General features: G+C 33.6%; 1 protein-coding gene and 1 non-coding gene across 2 annotated transcripts; one reads left to right on the top strand and one right to left on the bottom strand.

Moving 5' to 3' along the window:
* LOC121223161 (uncharacterized) lies at positions 1 to 763 on the top strand. Its single transcript, XM_041104250.1, has 3 exons — positions 1 to 31; positions 161 to 400; positions 513 to 763. Exons 1-3 carry the CDS (start codon positions 1 to 3, stop codon positions 761 to 763), a joined length of 522 nt encoding a protein of 173 aa, XP_040960184.1.
* Positions 764 to 12,356: 11,593 nt separating this feature from the next.
* On the bottom strand, positions 12,357 to 12,462 carry LOC121223957 (small nucleolar RNA R71). Its single transcript, XR_005921422.1, has one exon. It is a non-coding gene; the product is annotated as a small nucleolar RNA R71 (small nucleolar RNA).
* Between the last annotated feature and the right edge of the window lie 15,472 nt (positions 12,463 to 27,934).

Genomic DNA, 27,934 nt, shown 5'->3' with positions numbered 1-27,934 from the left:
ATGGGTCGAGGACAGAGAGTACCGGGTAGAGGTACTAATCAGACTGAGGCAAGGCAACCTACACTGGTTTATGCTGCTCGACATTGAGAGGACAGAGACACCCCTGATGTGATCACGGGTACGCTTTTCATTTTTAATTCTCTGTATACTGCTTTGATAGACATAGGATCCACACACTCCTATGTTGGTAGATCGGTTTCTGAAAACTTGGGGATTACTGTTGAGTGTACTTCTGATGAGATCTCTGTACTAAGTCCGTTGGGACAATCTGTTCGGGTAAATAGAATATTTAGGAATGTACTACTAGAAGTACAATGGGTTGTGTTTCTGGCAAATCTGATAGAGTTGCCATTTGAGGATCGACTTGATTCTGGGTATGGATTGGATCGTAGAGTACCGGGTTAGTTTGGACTGCGTGACTAAGAGGGTTGTTCTACGGACCAAGGATGATAAAGAAGTGGTTGTAATCGGTGAGCGTTGAGATTACTTATCTAATATGATCTTCGCTCTAGTGGTCGAAAAACTAGTTTGGAAAGAGTGTGAGACATATTTGGCCTACGTCAGTGTTTCAATTTCTGGGGACTCTTTTGTCAGGGATATCAGAACAGTTAGAGAATTTTTGGATGTGTTTCCTGATGAGTTATCAGGTTTACCTCTGAATCGGGAAGTTGAGTTTAGCATTGAGCTTCTGTCGGGTATAGTTTCAGTGTCCATTGCTCATTACCGTATGACACTGAAAGAGCTTACAGAGCTTAAGGCTTAGCTTCAAGATCTTCTAGATCGTGGTTTCATCCGTCCTAGTGTGTCTCTGTGGGGGCCACTGGTTCTATTTGTAAAGAAAAAAGGTGGTACCATGAGGATGTGCATCGACTACCGGCAGTTGAATAAGTTGACTGTAAAGAATAACTGCCCACTTCCGAGGATTGACGACTTATTTGATCAGTTTCGTAGGGCTGCGGTATTCTAAAAAATAGATCTTCGTTCTGGGTATCATCAGCTTAGGGTTAAGGAAGTTGATATTTGTAAGACGGTTTTTAGGACTCATTATGAGCACTATGAGTTTCTAGTGATGCCCTTTGGTTTGACGAATGCTCTGGCTTCATTCATGGATATCATAAACTGAGTTTTCCAGCCGTATCTAGACCAGTTCGTCGTAGTCTTCATCGACAATATTCTGGCATACTCTAAGACTGAGGATGAGTATGATGGGCATCTTAGAATAGTGCTTCAGATACTTTGAAAGAAACAGCTCTACGTTAAGTTGAGCAAGTGTGAATTCTAGTTGCGAGAGGTAACATTTTTGGGGTACGTGGTTTCTGTTGAAGGGATCCGTGTGGATCTAAGAAAGATTGAGGCTGTGCTTGATTGGAAGCAGCATAGGAACGTCTCTGAGATTCGTAATTTTCTGGGTCTTGCGGGTTATTGTCGAAGGTTTGTTGAGGGGTTCTCACTGATTGTAGCTCCTCTGAATAAGCTTCTATGTAAGAATGTCCCTTTTGTTTGGATTGATGCGCAACAATCCAGCTGTTTTGATATAGCCTGAATTTGGTAAGGAGTTTGTGGTGTACAGTTAAACGTCGCACGTCGGTTTGGGATATGTATTGATGTAAGATGGTGAGGTTGTGGCTTATGCATCCAGACAGCTTAAGTCACACGATGGGAATTATTCGACACATGACCTCAAGTTAGCTGCTGCGGTGTTTGCTCTAAAGATCTGGAGGCACTATTTGTATGGTGAGAGGTGTATTATCTATACTGGTCATTAGAGCCTCAAGTACCTTCTTACTCAAAAGGAGTTGAATCTTAGGCAGCATAGATGGATTAAGCTGCTTAGTTACTATGACTATACAATAAAGTATCATCCCGGTAAGGCTAATGTGGTGCCCAATGCTCTCAACTGTAGAGCGATGTCTGATTTGATGGTGATGTTGGCTTGTCTCTATTTGTTTGATGATGGAGGTCTTTTAGTCGAGTTGCAAGTTGAGCCGACTTGGTTTGATCAAATTCAAAATAAGCAATTAAAGGATGGTTCTCTGGTTTTGCAGTTCAATCAAGTTGAGAGCGACAATGTGTCTGATTTTGGATTGAATAAGGATAGAGTTCTGTGTTTCCGAGGATGGGTTTGTGTACCGAATGATACCAATTTTAGATAGTCGATTCTGAGTAAGCATATAGTAGTCCTTATGCTATGCACTGAGGTGAGAATAAGATGTACCGGGACATGTGAACTGTTCTGGTGGCCGGGTTTGAAATGAGAGGTAATATATTTTTTTGCTCGTTGCCTGACATGCCAGCAAGTTGAGGCCAAGCACCAATTACCTTTGGGTTTGCTTCAACCTGTTAAGATTCCCTTATGGACATGGAAACGTGTAACGATGCACTTTGTTAGTGGGATGCCTTTAACACATATTAAGAAGGATTCTGTTTAGGTTATCGTGGATCGATTAATCAAGTCCGCCCATTTCATCCCAGTTTGGATTGATTATTCACTGCAAAAGTTAGCGAAGCTCTACATTTCTGAGATTGTGAGACTTTATAGGGTTTCGGTTTCGATAATTTCTGACAGGAATCCTTACTTTAGTTCTCAGTTTTGGAAGAAATTGCATGAAGCTCTAGGTTCGAGATTGGACTTCAGTACTGTGTTCCATCCTCAGGCTGGTGGTCACTCTGAGAGGGTGATTTAGATACTGGTGGATAGGCTTCCGAGCTGTGTGATTGATTTCCAAGGCAGTTGGGAGGATTTTCTGTCGTTTGCTGAGTTCACCTACAATAATAGTTTTCAGTCTAGAATCCAAATGGCACTTTACGAGGCTCTGTATGGTCGTAAGTATCGTACTCTGCTGTGTTGGACTGAGTTAGGTGAACAACAAGTTTTGGGTCTTGAGTTGGTTTCCATGACTGAAGATAAAGGAAGATTGATATGGGATCGTCTTAAGGCTGTTTCTAATAGACAGATTTCCTATGCGGATCTGAAAAGAAGGGATATTGGGTACTCAGTGGGTGATTTCGTATTCTGTAAGGTATCTCCGTGGAAGAAAGGTATTTCCTAGGTTCATTGAACCGTGTTGGATTCTAAAGCGTGTGGGACCGGTCTCCTATCATTGGAGATACCTATAGAGTTAGACCGTATCCATGATGTGTTTCACGTTTCGATATGGAGACGGTATCGGTCTTATCCATCTCACGTTGTTTCCATTGAGGAGATCAAGGTTAGACTGGATTTGACTTTTGAGGAGGAGCCAGTTTAGATTTTGGATTGAGATGTTAAAGTTCTGAAGAGGAAGTCAATTAATTAGTTAAAGTTCTGTGGCAGAATGATGGCACTGAGAAAGCCACGTGGGAACCTGAGGGCTCAATGATTCAACGGTATCCTCATCTGTTCGGATCAGGAAAATTTCGAGGCTAAAATTTCCTTTAGGGGGTAGAGTTGTAATGCCCTAAATTTCTTAACTTTGTTTTTGTGAATTCTAATACAATTAAGTATTTATTTTAGTGGCTAAGTGTTCTGATTATGTGTTTGAGGTCTTGGGTTCAAGTCTTACTCTCTGGAAAACTCTGTTATTTTTTATCCTAACCTTATCCCTGTTGGGTGGGCTTATATTATACTGTTTGTAAACTCATATTAGAATAAGTCTGTTGGTTCGAGTGGTAAGGAGTTAATTTATTGGAGGTCTTGTGTTCGAATCCCTGCGTGGCTGTGGGGAATAATTTTTACTTTGGTTGTGTGTTAGAGGTTCGGTGGAAGTAGAATTCTGAGGTAGTTGTGAGTTAGTGGGTCAGTTAGTTAGTGGGATGATGGGGAAGTTTAGATATTATGGGGTTGAAATTTTATTGTCTTTCCTCTTCCCTTCTTGCTTTTGTCAAATTTAGTGTTCGTATCACTGTACATTAATTGGCGGTTCCTTCTTCTGGTCCAGTCAGTGGTGTGTGCGGTTTATATTTCCTATTTTCGTTTTCGACTCCTGTGAATCTGCAGTGGAGTTTTCTTTTGGAAAAAGGTGTGGAGTTGTGTAGAGGGTAATTTGATTTTTTTAAATCTATTGTGTAAGAGAAGACGGTGAAGCGGTGATTTTTGGTCTAATGGTTTAATTTGTGCGCGTGATAATTTTAGTGGCGGTAAGTTTATGTACGTTGTTCGGTTTAGTATTGATGAATTCATAGATTGATTGCTAATTAGCCGTTGCAATAATACTTTTTAGGTTATAATGGGCTAGAGATTATGATAGCATCGAAACCAGACTAAGTGTGTAACGAAAACACGAGAAATTAAAGTTCAGCAAAAGCAAAAAGGGGTTTGTCGACGCCACACTGGCGTGTGCCCGGCCGTGTGCAACACATGGTCGTGTGGCAGTCGAGTGTTTAGTTGTGTGGGCCACACGGGCTAGGCCAAATTGGGCATGTGGGCCTATTTAGACATGTGGGACCAAAATTCTAAAATTTTCCCTAGGGTCGCACGGGTCGTTCTGGTCGACCGTGGACCTTCCAAGAAACATACTCATTATGGGTCAGTCCATATGAGATCCTCCACATATACAAAATACTTCAACGACCCGTAGTTGATTGATGATAAAGAGTTGTCATCAATCCACATATACAACTCTCACCCCACACACAGATACAAAATACAGATATCAGATTAACATAATTAACATGACTTGCATGCCCAGATACAGTTATCATACATGCTTATACAAATCAATCAGACATACATATTAGTTCTAACTCAAATCAAACTATCAAAATAACAGATCTCATATGGACTGACCCGTTATGAGTATGTTTCTTGGATTATTATGTAATTGTCACAACATTACTCTTAGTGATATATGATCCTCAGACTTGAGATCATCATAATCCCAACATCGAGAGTTGTATATTTTGATACAGTCAAACGTACACCGTAACTGGTTGTTCTATAAAGTCTGATGTTGGATATGTCACGATCTATGTAGAGGGATATGGTTGATCGATATAGGATAAGTCCCTCCTACATAATGGGAGTAATATCTTAGGCCACTTGATTGAGTGAGACTAAAAATGCATGGCCATGCTCAAATAAGCTGATATGAGATGTCATACTTATTTGTATATCATAATCTACTTAAGATATCAAGGAACATGGAATGGACCATGCAAGTGTGACTATTCCATGACTTGTTTCCAATCCAGAGATAAAGGACCTAAAGATTATTGCAGGAAAGGTTAATCATAAAAAAGTTATGTCGAATCATGATTTCTTGTGACTTAGGTAGCAATGATGCATTGCTAGGTGCGACTCATTGTTTGTAACATTGGAATCGTTCTAGTATTACTGCTAACGTTACAAGAACCTACAGGGTCACACCCTATAGTTGAAATGAACGGAATAAAACATAGTTGGTATTGTGTTTGGTTGTCGCTTGAATTAATTTAATTGGATAATCAAATATCGAACACATTATGTACAAGGTTGTTGTACGCATAATGAGAACATGAATTTGGTTAGTATATAAATTCAAATAAATATATAGTTTACCGAAATCATTATTATAATTAATGTAATTATAATTTTCGATTTAAAACATAGTTATATTTATTTACTTTCTAGAAACCCTAAAAATAGATATAAAAATCCTGTTTTTTCTTTGCTTGGGGTTTAGTAGCCGTCAAAGTAAAGTTTTTTTTCCCAAAATAGTTTTGGGGACTCCTTCCGTTCATTGTCAACTGGGTGGATTACGTAGAGGCTAGAGTCACGATAGATTGCGGCTTTGTTCGATAGTAGATCAGATTACTCGTTGCTGAGGCGTTGCTGTCTACTTAGAATAAAGATTTAGTAATTTCGGAACCTTTATTTCGCTCCGATTCGTTCCTCACACATGGATCCATGGTTAGGACCGCCAAATGTTTTAATTCTTCGCTGCGCCGTAGGGGTGCCAGCGTTCCAACAGACACGGTCTGGGCTCTATCACATGGCCTGGCCATACAGCTGTGTGTACCCTGTTTTAAAAATTTCCAGATTTTTCTCTTTTGTTTCAAAATGACCCCTGATTGTTTTAAAATTATTTTTAGGGCCCCATAGGCTCGATTTAAGGTCTATAAATGTAATTTTACCTTTATTTAAATGAGTTATGGAATGATATTATTTAGTTTTACAAAATTGTTTTTTTTTAAGTTAAATTTTTGTGCTGTATTGTAACACTCCGTAACCCTAATCTAACTACGAGATAAGGGTGTTACAGATACGCCATCATTTTCAAACCATTCACCAACTTAACTTGCCAAATTACTTCACTAGGAAAACATTTACATGCTTAACTTATGCAAACTTGAAACCATCAGTCTAATGGTGTTCAAACATGACCATAACTATGCATTATCTTGGTTATATACCAAGCTTATCATGCAAATTCAATATGAGCCACAAATTCAAACATGGCATCCACACCAAGAAAATGACCACTTACATAACCAAATACTTTATACATGCCACAATTCGAAGACTCAAAATGAGCATAAGTCTACAGTCTAGATGATAGTGTGTGTTTCGCGCTTATCTGGTTCGGCGAGTTCCGCAAGTTGATGATCTACAAGTAGGAAAACACAAAGCTTACCTTGATCATATGTAAGCATGATAACTACCATAGTTTTAGCATACATTTGTCTAAACTTGGCACATAACGTCACAAGCAATTGAGCTTAATATGCATATAGACACATAAAGGTTAGGCATAATAATATAATCAAAACATCACAAAATTCATATAATACCATATAAGATCATCGAAATTCATGTACCATCATTAATCTACAATTTTCATACCATTTCAATTTGAGTCACATAACTTTATAATTTAAAATTTCAGTTCGTTACCATTTTTTCCAATTTTAAGATTCATTATCAAAGCTTCACATAATAGAACCCTAGTAAAATGAACTCAGATACATGGGTGAACTACACTACACCAGATAGACCGTAGGAGCTTAAACTACACCATACCAAGGCATCAAAGTACAAAGCCAGTAGGCATCAAATGTATAAAAATTTTCAATTACATCCCTCGACCACACCAAAATCTCCTTAGAGACAACTACTACTCAATGATTCGTAACAGATGCTATATATTTATATAACCTATCATAATATTCGCATCATCACATATCTCATACAAACACGCATATGACCCTATTGACATGTCAATTGTATCCTAACCTTTTACTAAGTGCACATGTGAATCGATTAGCTATATCTGCATTATCATACCTTGAAATCATTCATATTCACATGTTCATACATTGTAATCAATAACAGTTACATTTCCACATCCTATAATCATTCACATTATCATATTCCTACTCTATACTATTTCATATCAATTGTCATTCTTATTTCATTTCAATTCAATCTAATTTCATTTCATTTTCTAGCTATGTATGCCAAACTAATCAACATTTAACATTATCCTCAAACATAATTATAATGAAATAAACACAAACATACATAGAATACAAGGAGAGGTAGTAAGTTCTATATGAACTTATTTAAAACACAAAAGGAGTGGATTCTTCAAGGACTAATCTATAATTTTTGCTTTTCCCCTATTAGCTCCACTTTGGTCCAATTCTTGATCTAATTAGCAGTTGAATGCATTGCTAAAAAAAAACCTGGTTCAAAAATTGGTTTATTTGTGTTGTGATTTTTATAACAATAATTTTTTCTCTAAACCGTACTTGTGTTTTTGGCAAAACAGATCCTTGCCATTCCGGACTTTCAACCTAATGGCCTTCTTCATTATTATCGTACCATTAACTGCTTCGAGTGTGAGCTTAAACGAATTCGAATCAAACACAAAACTAGAAATTATTTACCTTACTTTCTATGGGAAAGCAAAATTCTCTTTTTAATAGAAACCGATAGTGTTATTCCAGAAAATAGAAATTATACTTAGAAAATAAATTCTTACTAGTTTCGAGTAGATTAAAAGTATCTCAAAGTTGTATATTTAGCCCTACCGGTTCCATCTATTCATAAGAAGAAGAAGTAAAACCTTTTTTGAATTAATAGAAGTCTATATCAATAGTAAAACAAAATCCTAGTCCAACTGGGAGAGAGAGGGGCAACAATCCTAGTTAAATATACTAGGATTTGTCATTCCATATATTAACATGAGGGGCCTTTAGGACTCTCCCGTTTCGAGTTCAATTATAAATGCTTCTTGGACTTTTAACCAAAACTTTATAATTCAATTCAACCTAATACTTGTTTTTCTATTTTCCAAAATAAACACCATAAATTAATTTAATCCTAAATAAATCATTTTCTCAATCCCATTCTAATTCCTTTAAAATCATGACAACTTTACTGTAAAAGAATCTAAAAGAAAATATATTTAATATTTCTACATTCAACGGATTCACTATGACCAATTAATTTAATTCCATTTTCGAACTTCAATTAATCAATTAATTTAACTCCAGGTCATTTCCATTTAGTGAGAAAGCCAAATTCTTTTTCAAATGTTTCTCATTTCTTAAACTTTACCATTTCTATCCATTTTTGTTTATTTGATCTAACATGCAATTCATTTTTTTTATTTCAACGGGCGAGTGGAGGAACCGATTAGACATATGTGATTAGGGCTAAATTGATTTATAATTAAGTTTTAGCTTTTCGCCTATCAATTATAAACTCATTTAGTCACGAAGTCATTCACTATAATATTGTGATTGAACTCTCCCTAATAACGTACCATTATGAAAGCAACTCGATTAATGCTCGTTTAATGACATACCTTAATCTCTTTAGGATAAATTCGCTCTCCCAATATGATTCTATTTTACTCACGCTAATGATTACATCTTCTTTCATGAAAAGTCAATTACTATCAAATAGTATTCACGTCATCTATCACAAAGATGATCAACCTGTGGTCACATTTGCTTTTCATATATCATGGAATACCAGTGAAAGGATATCATTTACCTGTGTCTTGGGTTATGAATTCCACTATTGTGAATGATGCTATATACAATAAAAGTTGTATACCTAACGCACCAGTTTTTGGTTCCTTATCTATTTGAACAAAGACTTTTACTTACGTAAACTTTACGAGTTACACATACATAATCCATCATCCATTTAGGATTAAGGTATGCCACACTTTGAATGTCACAAGTGAATAAATCCATAAACGGATTCAAGATCTATTCTTCTAAGATTCTGTCCGATGTACTGTTAGTCCAGTTAGTTACATCTATGTCTCTATCTTTTTGGAGTCATCCGATTCGATGCCCAAGACAAGACATCTCCCCAATTGGACTTGATAGGCGACATATTAGTCTTTCAATCGGTTTGCTCATATTTTATTAGACTAAAGACATGTTTAGGTTCGTCTACTAATATAAACTATCTTTCTGTATTACGACCCGACCACTTAATACCGCTTAGTATTAGTTTAAACATTAGACAATCAGTGAGCCAATATTTAGTTCTATTTTTCTTTACATGCAAAAACCACATTAGGTCATTATACAAAGTATATGAATGTAATCCATTAATTATTTTATTAACCAATTTGTTCAGAAAAAATTACAAGTTTACAAATGAATATGCTAATTTTAGGACACTAGATCCAACATGCATAAAGGAAATTTTGAAGATTTTCTCAAGCTTTGGTTATGGTGGACAATAAAGAATGAAAGAGATTATGAAAAATCCCATTATCTCATCTATTTACGGTCTAATTAGTCATTAGTAAATTTAGTTTAATTAAACGTTAACCTTCATAATCCTTTATTAATTAAGCTAATGGGGTTTAACTTCATCATCATCATCCAGTAACTCCCATTTAAAAATGGTTTAATTAACATTTTGGACATATGCTTAATTGCTATTTAGGTTCTCAAGCCTTTTTGTTAATTAAAACTCTATAGTGATTGAAATTTTACAGTTTAGTCCCTAAGCTTAATTAACTATTTAATCAAAAAATTACTCGACCATTCTTTAATACATTTTTATATTAACTCCGTAAATATTCCTATTTTATATTTATAATCTCTATTTTTCAAAAATGGAGTTTTGAAAGTGCATTTTCTAGTATCACTGGAAATCGGGTCGTTACACTTTTGCTCTAGTTTGCTTATATTCTTGGCTCAAAGCTTTGTAAAAATGCCACAAGCTAATGGAAAAGCAGAGACAACCAACAAGAAAATTCTTCAAGGATTAAAGAAGAAAGTAGGAGATGTCATTAGAGTGTGAGTGGAGGAATTGTCAAGAATATTGTGGGCCTTAAGAAACACATCCCATATTGGTATAGGTAAGATATAACTTCATATAGTAATCGGTGATATAGAAATGTTGAATATATTGTCAATGAATTTAGAAATATTATGTGATGATATTGTGAAATAGGAGAAGCTCTTGTTTGTTTGATGGTTGACATAGAAGCAATAATCCTAGCAGAAATTGAACTCCAAACACATCGAGTTACACATTATGATGCTTTAGAAAATGCTCTTTTTAATTTTTATATGCGAGAGGAAACTTGAGAGAAAGCCACAATTTGATTGGAAGATAAGAATAAAAAAGTAGCTCGATATTATAATTCAAGAGTGAGAAATAAACAATTCCAAGTTTGAGACTTGGTGATGCAAAATTCAAAAGTAAGCAAACTGATTGTGCAAAGAGGAAAGATGACACCAGCTTGGTAAGGCCCACAACAAATTCATAAAGGTTCTAAGCTTTAAAGCTTATAGATTAGATAAAATGAATGACAAAATTGTACCTCATTCATGGAATACGAGACATTTAAAGAAATATTATGTTTAATTTCAAAAATAATTTTAAAAGATGCATCAATATATATACATATTCTATTATCACTTTAAAGAGCTAAAGCCACTTTAAAGCAGTGTGCTTGACCGCTACTAGACGTGCGAATGTCTAGGTTGGAAATGCTGCAGCAAAATGGGTAATTAATTAAATAGCGGTGTCCGCAAGTATACAGATCAAATTGTAATATAGAAGAATGTTATAGTGAAACACTCTGGGAAGTATTCCGAGGATTGTACCCAATGGAGGTTGAATTAAACCAAAATTAATCATTTACAATAATAAGTCTAAATAGTACCTGTAACATCCCAAGCTTTTAATTTTAAATTCGTAAAATTATGACAAGAAGGAGCTATTGGCTTAATGTTTAAGAGTGAGTAAGGAGACAATGTAATTGACTTAGAGACTAGAGTTGGAATCCCTTCCCTTGTAAATTAATTTAAATTGTTGCAATTTTTCTCCCTTCCAATTTTTATGTCGTCCCACCTAGTTAACCTAGGTTTAAAAGTCAAATTTTTATTTTATGTTCAGCCTTTATTCATTTTTATATAATTGTCCAAACCTTCTTCCTCTCTATTCTTTTGTCATTTTTTTCTTTCTTTCTCCATTTTGTGTAGCCTAAACCCTAGCCTTGCAGCTCCCTTTTTGTCGCCCTTTCTCTTTCTTGTGTGGTGCCGATTGTGCTCTTTCTTCTTTTCTTTTGTTGCTTCTATTTTGTTGGGTTTTGTGTTGTTTTTTTGCATCCCCTAATCATACCTTTTGAACTACCCAACACAACCTTTATTGTTGCCTTTGTGAGGATGGTTGTCGTCCCTTCCTTCACCATTTTTGGGTTGTTATTTGCTTTCAATCTATTTTAGATCGCTAACTCAGATATAGTATTGGGAAAGCATAAGTGTGAAACCTAGTATCATTAGTGTTTCGTTAACTTGTGTTTCTTTGGTTGAAAACTCTGTAGCCTTTTCTTTTCTGGTCATTTATGACTAGAAGAAACTCGTCGGGATCATTACTTTTTGACAGGGAAATTGAAAGTTTTGCTCGTAGAAATCATAGAGAAGCGAGGCAAAGCCAACAGAATACAGTAGACGAAGAAGAGGACATCATTATTACTAAGGAGATGAACGATAATCAGAATCTTCAGCTACCTCAGCTACCTCCTGTAGCTGCTATAACTCTTGTTCCTCGTACTATGTACGATTATGCCAATCCCACTCTGACTGAAGCTGAATTGAGTATTGCGCGACCCACTATTGCTGCAAATAATTTCGAACTGAAGTCGAACACTATTTAGATGGTATAACAGTATGTTCAGTTTGATGGTTTACAAGATGAAGACCCAAATACTTCTTTGGCTATTTTTTTGGAAATTTGCGACACTTTTAAGATTAATGGAGTCACTAACGACGCCATTCGTTTATGATTATTCCCATTCTCGTTGAGGAACAAAGAAAAACAGTGGCTAAACTCTTTAGTACGAGGGTTCATCACTACATGGGCTCAAATGATCGAAATTTTTTTGCTAAAGTACTTCCCACCGGCTAAAACAACTAAGTTGTGGAATGATATCTATTTGTTTGTTCAGATCGATTTCGAGACTTTATATTATGCATGGGAGAGATACAAAGACTTATTGAGACAGTGCCCTCACCATAGTTACCTTTATGGTTACAAGTTCAAACTTTCTACAACGATTTGAATCCCTCATCTAGTCATTTAATCATCGCAGTAGCCGGTGGAACACTTAACACCAAAACACCCAAGACAACTTATGAATTTATAAAGGAGATGCCATTGAATAATTATCAGTGGCAAGTCATGAAGGCAATTCCGATGAAAGCCATTGGTGTCTTTAATTTAGATGCAATCACCATGTTATCACACCATGTAGAATTATTAAATAGGAAAATTGATGGTTTATATCTTTCTATTTAGGTACATCCGGTGATGTAATGTAATACAACTAGAGGTGGAATGAATAATTCAGAATGTTTACCCTACGCCCCTAACATAGAGAATGAGCAAGTCAATTATATGGGTAATAATTCTTGGCCTCAAAATAACCCTTATAGTAACAACCACCTCCAGGCTTCCAACAACCTTATCAGTAAGAGAAAAAGCCAAACCTTGAGAAGATGTTCACAAATTTTATCTCGGTGTCAGAAACCTATTTTGAAAACATCGAGGCAGCACTAAAAATTAGCAAGCATCAATTCAAGGACTAAAAAACCAAATAGGACAACTTGCTAAGATAATTTTGGAATGACCACAAGGTAGTTTGCCTAGCAATGCTTAACCTAACCCTAGGGAGTAGCTTCACGCGATTACTATTTGAGACGTGAAAGGGTTAGTTGAACCTGAACAAGAACCGAGGCAAAAAGTTGTGGTGAACAATGATAAGGTGAAGGAAGAAAAGAAAGAGTAAAAGTTGGCTATTAAAGAATATACACATTAGGTGCCATATCCTAACGCGTCAAGGAGAGACCAAATGGACGAATAATAAGGCACTTACAACAAGGTGAACAAGACGCTTACCTTAACTCAAGTCATGAAGGAATTACAATCCTATGAGTTGATGCTGAATGGTGGTAAGCCGGTTCGGAGAAACCTTAGGCAACCTTAACTGTGGGCCCTCGTCTTCTAAGGGGATGCAAAAAGCTAATAGAAAGAAGAAACCAACTAAGTTTTCGGTTTAACCTCTTGTGTATAGGAAAAAGTTTAAGAAGTTAAAGGATCTTAAAAGGATCAAATGTTTCTTTTGTAACAGGAAAGGGCACTTCAGATCAAATTACAATGAGTATTTGGATTATTTACCCAAAAAAAATGTATGGAACTCTTTGTGGTTGAAGCTATTTTGTGGAAGAATCAACTAACAACTGGGTTATTGATTCTGGAGCCACTAATCATTTGTGTGTTTCTTTACTGGGATTCAGCTAAACGACAAGTCTGCGTAACAAAAACCATTTTAAGTGTTGGTTTGGATCCTCTGTCATTGTGGTTCGAAATTGCAAATTATTTTGGATCATTTGAATCATTGTTGGTTTGATCTCAAAGTTATTAGTTGTAATAGTCGGCCTAATTATGCTCTCCTGAACCATTTCCAGACTTGCTAATTTGTATTCTCTTAATGTTCTCTCTTTATGAGCCATGCGTACGTTTGCGAGTAACTGTGGTGGTACGGGTGGATCTCCTAAAAGGTTATTGTTAACATCGTCCAACAACATATTCTCACCTAGTACGTTGCCTACAGTAGGTGGTGGTGGATCTTGCATCTATTGCTACTACTACTGTTGTTGCTAACGACAATTTCTTTGAATTATTCTTTCTGGATCTGTGACTACTACTATAGGTGTTCCCCTACTAAGAGTCATACACTAAACCTAGAAAGAAAAGGTTAGTAATAAAAAGAAAATAGAATCATATTTATAACCTAAAAATTTCCTAGTTATTCTTTTTGGAGTGTAAATATTAAAATCAAACTAATGATGTTGCCTCCCCGATAACGACGCCAACAACTTGATCGCCTCCAGACGTACTAATGTCTAGAGTGTCAATACTACAATAAAAGGTATATCAGTGAGGCGGTATTCACAAGTATACGGGTCCAGTGTTAATATAGTTACAACAAAGTAGGTGAGTACTCCGAGGATTATACCCAAGAGAGGTGAGTGCTAGATCAATTTTAACCTAAACACCTAAAGATCTAATTAGTACTTTAATTTAGTTATAGTACAAAAGTAAAATAAAAGGAGTTCTTAAGATTTTAATAATAAGAAAATAACATAAAGAAATAAAATTTAGGAGATCAAAGAATAGAATAAATCAAATCTGTTTATGGTTGATTAGCTCGCTTTGGTAATCCCCATCAACTATTGCTTTGGAACCTCGTCAATCAACTAGTCGTTATCCTAGTAGGATCTTCCGATCTTCCATTCAAATAACGAGTCAGCATGGACTACTTATCTTCCGACTTCATAATGCAAAATGGTTTGGGTTGAAGGTGTTCAAGGATAGGCGATACCAATTTTGGGTTAATTCCTACATTGATGACTTCCTAGGGTTATCAAGCCCAGGATTTAGGTTCTTCCTTTCCCAAGCAGCTGATCCGTTGAGTAACCCTACAACACAGTTAATAGGTCATATCTCCACTTGTTAATCCTTGATAGAGTGGTTAGTTCCTCATAGTTTTCGTAAGCAATATGGAATTGATGTAAAGAGAGAACTTGATAAATGAATTGAAGTGTAGAGTTCAAGAATATGCTTGGTTTGTATTAAAGATGAATATGAATCCACAAATTTTGATTGTCTCCATAAATCAGATCTCTTGAGATAAAACAAGAACAACTTGAAAATAACTCTAAAAACCTAAAAGAAAGAAAATCTGAACTAGAATTAAAAGAAAAAAATTACCCTCGGGAATTGATGATGAAAGCATGTGACAAAGGAGTCTATTTATAGATTTCAGGTGGTTGTCGTCCTTAACCCTAGGTTAACTGACGTCCCTAAGCTTTAAGTTTGATTATGCAGACGAGAACGCCCCCTGGCTCATGTTAGGTTCTATCTAGAGTCGATGTCGAGACATACCAGGACCCATGTCGTGACATAGGAGTTATTGTACTCCTCTTGGGATATCTTCAGGGTTATGTCACAACCCCCTTAGGCTGTGTCGCGACATCGAAGGCAGTTTCATGAAGTTTTTCATGATTTTTTCATTCTGCTCCCTATGTTGCGACATAGTGATTATCATTATTTAGTACGCCTTCTAATAGTCTCATGCACACTTACAAAGTTCATTAGCTCACCCTTAGGCCTTATTCGCCCCCTAAGGTTAATAAAGAACTCAATTTGTAGATTTTATTAACTTTACAAAAACTTGCAAAAACATAATTAAAGCCTAATGAAAATGTTTGATTTCAAGCTCCTAGAGTGCGGAAATTAGTTTAATCTGCTACACCAAATTATGGAAGATCAAACTCCTCCACAATTAATTTATTGCTTTTCCTTAAGGAATATAAACAAAAACAAGAAATATAAGAGACGTCCCTTGAGAAAATATCATACAAGTATTGACTTTGTAGCACAAGACTAGGTATTTCATATTCACAAACAACTTTAACATGATGAATAACTGATTTACCACTTTTGATCACAAACATCTAAGTTTAGTATATTACAAAATATACAACCATTAAGGGTCTCACCTATAAGGATCGATCAATAAATCATACAAGTTGATTATCCGAGTAGAATACAAATACTCGTTTATGCGATTATTTAGGTCACATAGGACTTTTCGGCTTGTAACATTCTTAGGCTTAGGACAGGTATGAAATTCAAAAACAGTAAGCATCAAAAAGGTTACAAACACAAAAATAGTTTTACACATTGTATTGATCTTTATTTTCCCTCTTAGTGGCCCTTACTCGCTCATTACCTTATTTCTCCACATAGGAAATCATAGCTTGACATAGTAACTGCGACTAGCCTATGAGTTTATGTGCACTAATGAACGAGTTTTTCTTATTCTTGAGACTTTTTCACTTTTCTTTTTCAATTCATCTCACTCACGAGTGCTTTTTACTTTTCAAGAGCTTTTTCTACTCACATTACATTTCATTTTTAATTTTTTTTTGTTTTGCACTGTCAGGCTAAGCTATAGTTCCCACATCACACCAATCTTTCTTATTTCACTCTATTTTTAAAAAATCTATCATGATGTATCTACTTAACCCTCATTATGTATGGCTAGACGTCTATAGTCATGCAGTGCATGGCCAAAGAAAAAGGGAAAGTACAAATTAATGTTTTCAGGCTCGAGTTTAGTACTAAGGTTCATCAAGAAATGTTAACAGGCTCAAAAATCGGTACTAAATGTAACACCCCTAAATTGTCTTCGTCACCGAATTAGGGTTATAGAGTATTACAACACATAAAAAACAATTGACATCATTAAACCATTCATTTGTTAAATTAAAACAACAAATATTTGATTCTACGTTTCATTCATAGCATAATCACAATTACGAGCTTTAAAATGAGCATATAGTACTTAAAAATAACTTTGAAATTGTCCAGGAATCAATTTGAATTAAAACTGAAAACGATGAAAATTTTTAAAAACAGGGGTCACACGACCATATGGCTAGGTCGTGTGATAGAGCCTAGGCCCTGTAGCCAAACCGTATATAATTTGAGACATGGGTCACACAGTTGTGTCTCAACCCATATGCCCGTCTGTGTGAGTGTTCAAAATATGGTCATGCAGTCATTTGCCAAATCGTGTCAAACCTACATCTAAAGTTAACAAAACACACAGCCGTGTGGCAGTATGTGTCCCAGACCTTGTGAACCAAAAATATCTTTGAAAATAAGAAATTTTGTGCACCATTTCTTAAGAACCAAATTAAACCCTTTCCAACTCTTTTCACCTATTCAGAACACATCTATACAAACTAAAAACATACCAAAAACATGCAACCTATGCCTAACCAATATGCCGACATTGGCACCACAATTGAAATACTATTCCAAATTCACATTCAATATTCACATGTTCTTAATTTATGAACGAACAAACATATCTATTCTTATATTTTATTTACATCCAATGAACCAAACATCAAACCACTTCCACAAGGCATATAACAAATGGTCAAAAACATTTTTATAGACATACCATTGTCATCACACCCTACCATCAACCAAAATACTAATTAAGATTCACATCGATAAATACATCTCATACTTCAACTGATACAAAACATATCCATAATGCTTATGACATATATATATATATATACCAAAATCATATTTACATGCCACTTATAACTGGAACAACGTGAACAGATAATTACAATTCATGTTGTCGAATAGTGTGATCTCCAAAGATAATCCAATTGACAGCTTGTATCCGACAACCTACGAGGAAGAAAAACCAAAACGAGGTAAGCTTAGTAAGTTCATAATAAACTTCAACTTCAGCTTAGCATAAATGATGTAATTTAAGCATTTTGCAAGAAAATTCAATATCTTGGTCATGATTTCCTTAATTACCTATACACAACACAAGTCTCATAAAGTTATTGTTTTCATATATGAAACATGTAACTTTATCATATTAACAAACTTTATCATATTAATAAACATATACATGAAAAACATATTTGGTATATAAAACCAACCATCACATATTCATTTAACATTTAACATCTTTATTTCAAGTACACATTTCAAATGTCCATTTACCCATATTTATATTCTTATAAATATTTTGTATAAACTCTTCATATAACCGTTTCATATACACATATATATTTTCATATAAGAATTTTCGTATAGCAATTTCATTTAAACATTTCATCTTACCATTTCATTTACACATTTAACAGAATACTTTGTATATCAAATTTTGTTTCAACAATTCATATAAACATATAATCTTGGAATCACTTACTTTAGTTAAACTGCAACACCTCGAAATTTGAGGTTAGAAGTTTTGAGATTTGTAGGTAGGGTCAGCGGCTAGATCGGACAATTGGGTTTGTTGCTGTGTTTTATGTCAGAATGGGCATATTGGTCTAGCGGTTTGTTGTGTGTTAATTTACCTTTGGGTTTTGGGTTCGAATCTTCGTGTGTGTTTATGGGGGTAATTTTATTTTAGATTTGGTTTTTTAGTTGCTTAAATATTTATTAGTCTTGGTTATTTTATTTTATTTTTATTTTGAGAATAGAAAAAAAAATTCCAAAAAGAAAAAAAAAGAGTTGCACTTTCTTCCCCTCTTCTCCATTTTGTTCTCTGTAACTTTTCAATTTTCTTTCTTCTTAAAAAGAAAATATTCAGTTTCTTTTGATTCTTTGCTTCTTCCATTTTATCGTTGTTGTCGGTTGTTAAGGGATTTTTGTTCTCGGGTGTTTGGTAAATCAAAAAAGAAGAAGGTAGGTTTTACTTTTGGGGGTTTTGATAATGTCTCTTTTGTTTTCTATTTTGTTATTGAATTGAGGTTTTCGTTAATTTATATGTTAATTTGAGGTTTTTGAATCATTTTGGAGGAGCGAATCGAACGATTCTAGTGCTTGCTATCGCGTCTAAGGTGTGTGTTCGGAAAGTCTCCATTTTTGTTATCGAATTTCTGATTTGTTTCCATGAAATTTGACATTTTTCATGTGTTTTTTAATTTAGCCAGTCGAAGTGTTGATTGTTGTGGAATTGCTTGAAACTCTGAGTGTTTTTAGTGTGTTTCTGTGTAATTGAGGGTTGGGAATCATTTTGACATCAAAGGGACATTTTGCAGCCTATTTTGGTGTGGTTTCGTGACCACACGAGTGGCCACATGGGTGTGTGCTATACACGGGTGGACCACACGACCGTGTGCAATTGGGAATTTAGGGTTTTCGATGATTTGTGGTACCACACGGCCTGACCACATAGAGATGTGGCCTCACACGGGCGTGTGAGATCTTCACGCGGCCGTGTGTCCTCTGCTCTTTATTTTTAGCACTTTTGGACAATGAGTTACACGGGCTACTCACACGGGCGTGTGTCCCCTCTACAAGGGCGGCGTGTGTGGTTTTCATATGGGCGTGTAGACCCCCACACGGCCTAGGCACTTCTACATGACAGGGGCACATGGCCGTGTGGCCTTATGTCGTCAATTTTTGTACTGTGTCTGTTTTTGATTTGATTATGATTTTGTGTGTTCCGACCCTTGGCTAGGCCTTTGTAAGGGTGGTTGGAACTTTGTTTCGGCTTGGACTTGTACGCTATTCACAATCATAGCTCTAATTAAGCGATTCAATTGAGTGTTAATTGATGTTATGTCATATCAGATTCTGATTCTGGGCATTTGAATGTGTGCATTTCTTATTCCGTACTCTTTTTCTATAAGTTTGTCTTCAACTGGTGTGCATTTTGCATTTGCATTTATCTTTTTGGGTTTGGTCGCGAAAATACGGGAGTCTAATCTGTTTTGGCAGTTTCAATTGCAACATGTCTGTACGGCGGTGTACTGCAATGCACAGTATGACATATATGTCAGCTCTGCTACATATTAACATTTGAGTGGCTTAGTCCACATACTTGGTGTGTAGGGTTAGATAGGCCTTTCGAGGTCCTATGTGGTGTGCATGGTTGGATGAGCTTAAATAGCTCTTTTTGGGGTGTGATTGGGGGACGAAGAGGTATTTGCCTGGTTGGGTGGGTTTTTATTACTTATTGCATTCATTCTGCATTCTGTCTGTTTGTCTAATTGCGAGACTAACTATTTATAGATCGAGGTGTTTCAGTACTGATATGTTTGATTTGTTTGTGAAGACTATTCGTATATCGGATTGCCATTGAGTTTTATTTTTTTTATTATGACATTTTGGTGATCATTTATCTATCGTTTTAGAACTCACACTGAGCTTGTGTAGCTCACCCCCTTAGTTTATCCCTTTGCAGGTACCCTCGTTTTCTGTAGCTGGACTTAGCTCACTAGAGGTCTCGAACTGTGGTGTTATAAAAACTATTTAATAAGGCATCTTTTTGATTTCTACTTTTGTAGACATCTTTGAAGTGTAAACGCTTTCAACGAGACCTGAATTCTTTATTTTGAATCCTAAAAGGGCTAAATGATTTAGTTAGATTTTTTAATAACTGTGTACGAATAAGATTTTAACAACTTAATTTGTAAAATTGTTTCGGATCACTTCGGTGATCAATGTAACCTCTGGGATTCGGTCTAAACTTCTAGGCCGGGTTGTGGGGAGTTACATAAACAATGTGAAAACTAATAAATTAGATTGATCATACCTATCAATCATTTACGAGACACGTATAGGATTAATACTAAAAATGGTTCATCATATGTTTCATGTTCTATAATAATTCAATCCAAACTAATTCATATATGTATATAAATATCTACCTTTAATCACATAATCATCGATATGAAACATATTAAAAAATCATTCTTGATACAATATTCAAATGGTATACATCAATATTTCAACATTAGACACACATATATAAAATAATAACCCTTCTCATAGAACTTAACAAGTACCATAAACCAAATTTTCTCAATGTAGCTATTCACACATATAAACAAGAAATTCATTGTAACATTTTTCATTTACTAATACCATAAATATGCAATAGCATTAAGCACATAAATAAGTTTTAATTCAATTAACACATAACCCGATGAACTAACTAACTTGAATCAGACACTCAGGCAACTACACCATATCAGAGGCATCATAGATGCGTAACAAAGGCACTAAAGTTTAGATAAAGGCACAAATGTGCAATCAGAAGCACCAAAGTGCAAATAGAGGCACCGTAGTCCAAATAGAGGCATTGATGTGCAATCAGAGGCACTAAAGTGCAAACTCATACAAGCGCATGTTCAAACCCTATTGGCATGCCAATCATATCCTAACGTTCAACCTGGCATTAAATGTAAATTCATTACATTTATACATATCCATCAATCGGATGCATTTCATTAATTCCGTACACATACTATAAAATTGTTACGATCATTTTAATAAAGTGAAATCACAAGAGTTGCCACCACCAATCATTCATTTCATATGTACCTATTTGCAACATTTGATAATATAAAGATAACTAATGAAATTTCACATACATACAATTAACTAATAAACAATGATACAATCATAGAGAAACATGCATCCACATAACATTACACTATGAACTTACCTAATATTTGCTAGCAGTTGACTCACAGGGATTAATCCTTAATTTTTCTTTTTTCCTCGGTTATCCTCCATATGAATCAAATCTTGATCTATAATGATTAAATTTAATTTATAAAATTAAAATACATATTCCAAATCATTTTATGCATAAGACCTTTAATTTTTCATTATTTACACATTTTCCTTAAACTTTTATATATCTCTCAATTTAGTCTCTAAACCCGAAACTGCAAAGTTAACAAAAATTTTCAAATACCCAAGTTAGGAAAATTTATTCCCATATAAGGACAGTCCACAATTATTTAAAATTGAAAATAATTCCATGTCAATTTTAAAATTTAATCAAATTAGACCTTTACCTAAAAACTAACTAAAATCACTTTACAAAATAGTTCTAAACAACAACCAAGACTACAAATTCATCATTTAATATCAAGAATAACTAAGATTGATTAATGGAAAAATCCAAAAATTTTAACAGTTTCGAAAACAAACATATGGGTTAGTTGGACCTAATTGCAACGATCTCAAAAACACAAAAAATATTAGAAAAGGGTGAAAATAGCTTACCATGCAAGAAAATATCCATGGTCGAACCTTGAAAGCCTTTAAAAATGGCTTCTCATGCTATGTTTTCTTATTTCGGTGGAAGATGATGAATAAAAAATAACATTTGGTTTTTATTTTTACTTAATTTAACATATTAAATCAATTAAAAATTATTTTAACATAAACACAATTTATTTAAAACACAATTTATTTAACACAAAAAATTATCTTCCACTACATTACACTAGGGTCTAATTTCCATTTAGATCCCTAAACCAACATTAATTATGCAATTTAGCTAATAAAAATTAATAGCGATTAACTTTTACATCTTTTATAATTTAGTCATTTTTCTTTAATTAACTAACAAATGACTAAAATTTAAGGGCCAAACTTCACTTCACCCGTATAATAACTCTGTAAATATTTAATAAAAATAATTACAAGTTTAGTTTACAGAAATGAGGTCTCAAAACCTCATTTTTCAAAACCACTTAACTTTAGGGAATAACTACTTGAACTTAATTATTCATTCAAATTGATGTAAAGAGAACTTGATAAATGGATTGAAATGTAGAGTTTAAGAAAATGCCTGATTTGTATTAAAGATGATCCACAGAGTTTGATTGTCTCCATAAATTAGATCTCAAGATAAAAAAACAACAACTTGAAAATAAAACTAAAAACCTAAAAGAAAGAAAATCTGAACTAGAATTAGAAACAGCAAACTACCCTCTAGAATTGATGATATTAGCATGTGACAAAGGAGACTATTTATAGATTTTAGGTGGTTGTCGTCCTTAACCTTAGGTTAGCTGATGTTATCGAGCTTTAAGTTTGATTGTGTCGACCAAAATGCCCCCAAGCTCGTGTTAGTTTCCATCCAAAGTTGATGTCACGACACACTAGGACCCGTGTCGCGACATAGGAGTCAGTTTCATGATTTCTTCATTCTAGTCCTTATGTTGTGACATTAATCATTCCATGTAGCGACATAGTGACAAACATTGATTTAGTACGCCTTCTAATAATATTCTAACCCACCATATTTTTTTAGAATTCAAATTGAACTCAACTTCTAACAAATAACAAGAAACAAAAAGCATTGCACATTTGCGCACAACAAGATTCAAACACAAAACCTAAGCGTAAGTTGAAGCCTTACCACTGAACCAGTAGGCTCATCCTTGTCAGCAAATCTCAAAATCAAAAGATAAGCCCTAAGACTCAAGTCTGACATAACTCCAAAATTAATTGAAATATTTCAAAACAAGGGAAACAAACTCAGGACCCGAAGCAAACATCCAAGGCACTCAACCACCATACCAAATTAAATTATTTGACATAATTTAACAATCCAAAGATAAGAAAATCGGGGCGTTACATGGTTTGTACCGAAAGTCAGTGATTTTGGAAAATGAGGTATCGAGACTTCGTTTTCATAAATCGAGCTCATAAATATTTAATAAAATTTTTACAGAGTTGTATAAGAAAATTGAATTTCGGTAGGTTAATTTTATCGAATTAGTGCTTAATTATGGTACACAGACTAAATTGTAAAAGTGTCAAAACTTAAATTGTTAGTGAACCATTAAGTAGAAAGCTAAATCATTTTATCGAATGAATTTCGGTAGGTTAATTTTATTCAATTAGTGCTTAATAATTTTATTGAATTAATTTTCTTTTCTCTTCGGGCTGTCCCAGTATGAATTTCAATTAAATAATTTTAAAAATATTTTTATTTAAATTTAATTATAAAAATATATTGTTAATAATATAAAACTATAGATTTTGTTATTTTAATATTGTAAAGTATTAAAAATGAAATATAGGTACAACAAATTTTGGTTTACCAAAGATTACACTATTATTTTCTTCTTAGTTAAAATGAGGTAAAATACTATATTTACTTTTTTTTAAATAAAATCAAATGTAAATTAAAATAAGATTTACTTCATTGTATTTATTAACTAGTATAATTTATTATTAAAACTTAATTTTAGACACGGAATTCACTTTAAATATAACTAAAAGATAAAATATTTTTTGGGTAAAACAGAAGAAAAATAATATAGAACTCAAACAACTAACTAAAACTTATTTGTTTATTCTTATATATATATACACACACATACGATATAGATTATATGTAATTAGGTTTAGGTTTTGTATTAATTTTTTGTAATTTAACATTTAATTGTGATTACACAAATTTAGGTGTAAAAAATATGGTTTTCTTTATTTCAATAATTACTCAGTTTTGTATATTTAATATCTCACTTACGGAATCCAAAAATTGAAATTTTGCAACTTCTATATATATATAAACCATCGATGCTATTTCTGTCATTAGCTATGAAAACTGAAAATTTGTATATTATACGATTATGTCCCAAAATTTGAGATTTTGATCATCAAAGATTATAAAACAATTAGGAAACATAAGTGATGTGATTACCATTTTAGTCCCTAAATGATAGAATATAGCAATACCTAATGGCATGTAATATGAATATGACGTTTATTTAAGGCAAAAAATAATGTTAATTAAATTTTAATTTTGATTAAAATAAATTATGTACAATCAACCGTGTTGATTGTATTTAACATAAAAACACATTTAAATTATATTCTACCATATATATGTATTAAAAACATTATATATTATCATGAGTATACAAATTATTATTAGGGTGATTATCCAAATATTAAATTATAATATTTAATAATGTATGCACACTTCTATTGGTATTAAATAAGTCATGAGTATGAAAATAATTGATATATTAAGATACATGCACGAATAAGTGAAATTTATTAAATTCCATTCATCGAAGTTGTTAATATTCAAGTTTGGAAAATCAGACAACTTGTAACAACTTTTTAGATGAGATCCAAACATTTCTCGGTTGAGATGTCTTCATAGCATTTGAAGATCTATCTCTTAAGTTCAAAACGCACTTTAAAGTGATTGAAAAAATACGAAAAAAGAAGAAAAATAAAGAATAAAATTTGTGGGTTGAATTCCATGTTAAAACTTTCCATATTTTATCTACATTATTTGATGAGGCTCCAGTTTAAATTCCGTGATTTTGGAAAAAAAGAACACCTCAAATAAAGTTTGTCAAGTTGCTCCGCAATTTTTCAGGTTTTTGGGTTTCAGCGATTTTCATTGAATCTTCGCCTTAGATTTTCATTTGTTTTTGTTGTTGTTGTTCTTTTAGGTATTATAACACTTTATTGTTTCTTGTGTTAAAGGTTAAAGCACATTGCATATTTCTTCCTCCGTGCAATACAATTCTTTGATGTCAGCTCAATTTTGGACTCCTAGTTCCACTAAATTTGTTTGCTAGTTCGATTCTAACACATTCTGATTGGTTGATATAAACACTTTGAAAAGATTCGCAAGATTAATTCTTACCCAATTGAGAATTTGATTTTATTTCTGAGTGCATAATTATGAGGTTTGTTTAATTTTTTTTTAGTGTTGTGTTTTTCCCAAGCTTTCACAATGACTCGTGATACTTTTATTAGCAAAAGGAGAAATAATCCAAGTAACAAGCCACCTATTACCATGGATAACCTTGTTGGTTTTGCAACAAATATGCAACAAGACCTCTTCGAGGTAAATGATAAGTTCGAAAATATGATTCGCAAGTTGCAACGAGATCTAGATGCTCGAGAGAGGTAGTGGAATACTATACTTAAAAGGATGGGCACTACTTTTGATCATTTGAATGCTCAAACTGGTCATTTGAAACGTATTTGGGGAGATGATGATGGTGTTGAGGTTGACCAACCTCATGCTCATGGAAATAATGCTTAATGTGTCTCTTGTGAGAATGATGAGACTTTGGTTAATAATGATTGTGGGCAACCTTTTTTCCTAAACCAAATAAATAAAAGTGGAAATCAAATGAAGAATTAAAGCAAGGGAGGACTCAATGGAAGAACGAGAAAAAGAAAAGTTAATTTCAAGCCTCAAGCAGTAAGTACAACTAGAGTTTTGTTTATTTTAAATATGTTGGTAATAGTTGAGTTTAATTAGATGAATAAATATTTTGATATAGTATTTGAACATAGGTTTACAAGTGACATAAATGAAGAATAAGATATGGTATTGATTGAATATAAAGAATAATGATTTGGTTTTGTTTACTAAGTAAACTATAATAGAAAGATAGAAGAAAAGTGAGAGAAAGCTTAGAGATGTGGAAAGGACTAAATTGTAAAATATGAGAAAGTTATTAGAATTATAGTAAGTAAATGTATACATAAAGCTAAACATGATGATGTGTAATAGAAAAATGATATGGTAGTGTTATGAATGTGTATGATGAAACATGAGAAAGAGAAGGACTAAATGGTTAAAAATATAAAAATAACATATGAAATGTGTGATAAGAATTATTGGTGAAATATGGAAGTTTGATAAGTAATGAAATATGTTATAGGTATTAATGAAAGTGAAATATACAATTATATGAATTATCGTTAAAAGGACCAAATTATGAAAAAGGAAAAGTAACAGGTAAAGAACACGATACACATAAGTGGTAAATTACTAAATATTATCAGATGTTGAAATATGTTACATGTGTTACTGAAAGTGGAAACTTATGTTATAAGAATTATAGCTACAAGGAATAATGTGAAATAAATTTAAAATATTAAAGTTTTGTTCTAGAAAGTTAAAAAGTATTTGTATCTAACATAATTTGTCTCTGTAGACGAGATAAGAACTATTGGAATATAGATGGCATGCCATTAATGAATATTTAGCACAATTATCGTGTTAATTGCACTTCGGTGGTTATCATTACATGATTGCACTTTGGTGCTTATTATTTATCCACTTCGACAGTGTTCTGTTCCGTATATCCTATGTGTTCTGTTTGGTCTACTGGGCCTCCGAAAAAGGTACAAGATTGTTTCTATGTATTGTTGAATTTATAAGGACTATATGTACTTAAAATTAACTAAATTGTGAAATATTATAAAATACATGATAGAAATAAGGAAAGTATGATATATAGAGTTTTAAACAGAGAAACGTGAAATTGAATAAAGGATGTAAATTGAGGAATATAAGGATAAGAATGGATAATGCATAAATAGATAGTGGATAAAGAACAATTATGGTAGAAAGGGACTTAAATGAGAAGACTAGTGAAATAATTGAAAATTATGAATTTTGAAGAGAAACTGGTGATTAAGTGATTATGTGTATTAATAATTCAATGATTAAATTTTATTATAGGTGAAATATAATCAAATTTCTAGTTGTACTTACTAAGGTAGCAATAGCTTAACGCGTGTTTTATACGCATAGGAAAAGAGTAAAAGAGAAGAGATATTTGAAGACCGTGGCATCTCATCACATCACATCAGTGATTTCAGGGAATGGGTAAGTTTTTACTCTATTTATTTTGTAAATGGCATGTACCTAGGTACAATGTAGAGTTAAAATGTCATGTAGGAATAAAACGTTAAAATTGTAAACTTTATTTAGTAAGTTTAAATGAAATCTTAGATAGTTCATAGTTATATTTTATTTATATATCTGGTGCTCTGAGTATGAATTTTGGATGAATGGGGTCATTGGAAGTGTTTTGAGCTACACATAATGATTTAAATGATGTTGAACTATTTTAGAACATTTTAGGGGGCTTTTAGCAAATTTTCTAAATTTTTTAGCAAAAATTGCCCAAAGTATCGATACTAGGGGGTCAGGTATCGGTACTTATATTTACACCGGTGTAAATAGAAAGTTAGAATGCTATTTTGCTATCAATATTAATTTTGGTATCAATATTAGATGCAAAGTATCGATAAATTATGATAAAGTATCGATACTTGCCTTCTGTACTGTTTAAA

This window comes from Gossypium hirsutum, chromosome D11 (assembly GCF_007990345.1).
Source record: "Gossypium hirsutum isolate 1008001.06 chromosome D11, Gossypium_hirsutum_v2.1, whole genome shotgun sequence".
Classification (NCBI taxonomy): domain Eukaryota; kingdom Viridiplantae; phylum Streptophyta; class Magnoliopsida; order Malvales; family Malvaceae; genus Gossypium; species Gossypium hirsutum.
This window is presented reverse-complemented; position numbering and strand designations above follow the sequence as displayed.

Coding starts and splice junctions, on each gene's coding strand:
- LOC121223161 (XM_041104250.1), top strand. CDS start 1: ATGGGTCGAGGACAGAGAGTACCGGGTAGAG. Junction 32..160: donor ACAGAGAGTACCGGGTAGAG/GTACTAATCAGA, acceptor CTGCTTTGATAG/ACATAGGATCCACACACTCC. Junction 401..512: donor ATTGGATCGTAGAGTACCGG/GTTAGTTTGGAC, acceptor TCTTCGCTCTAG/TGGTCGAAAAACTAGTTTGG.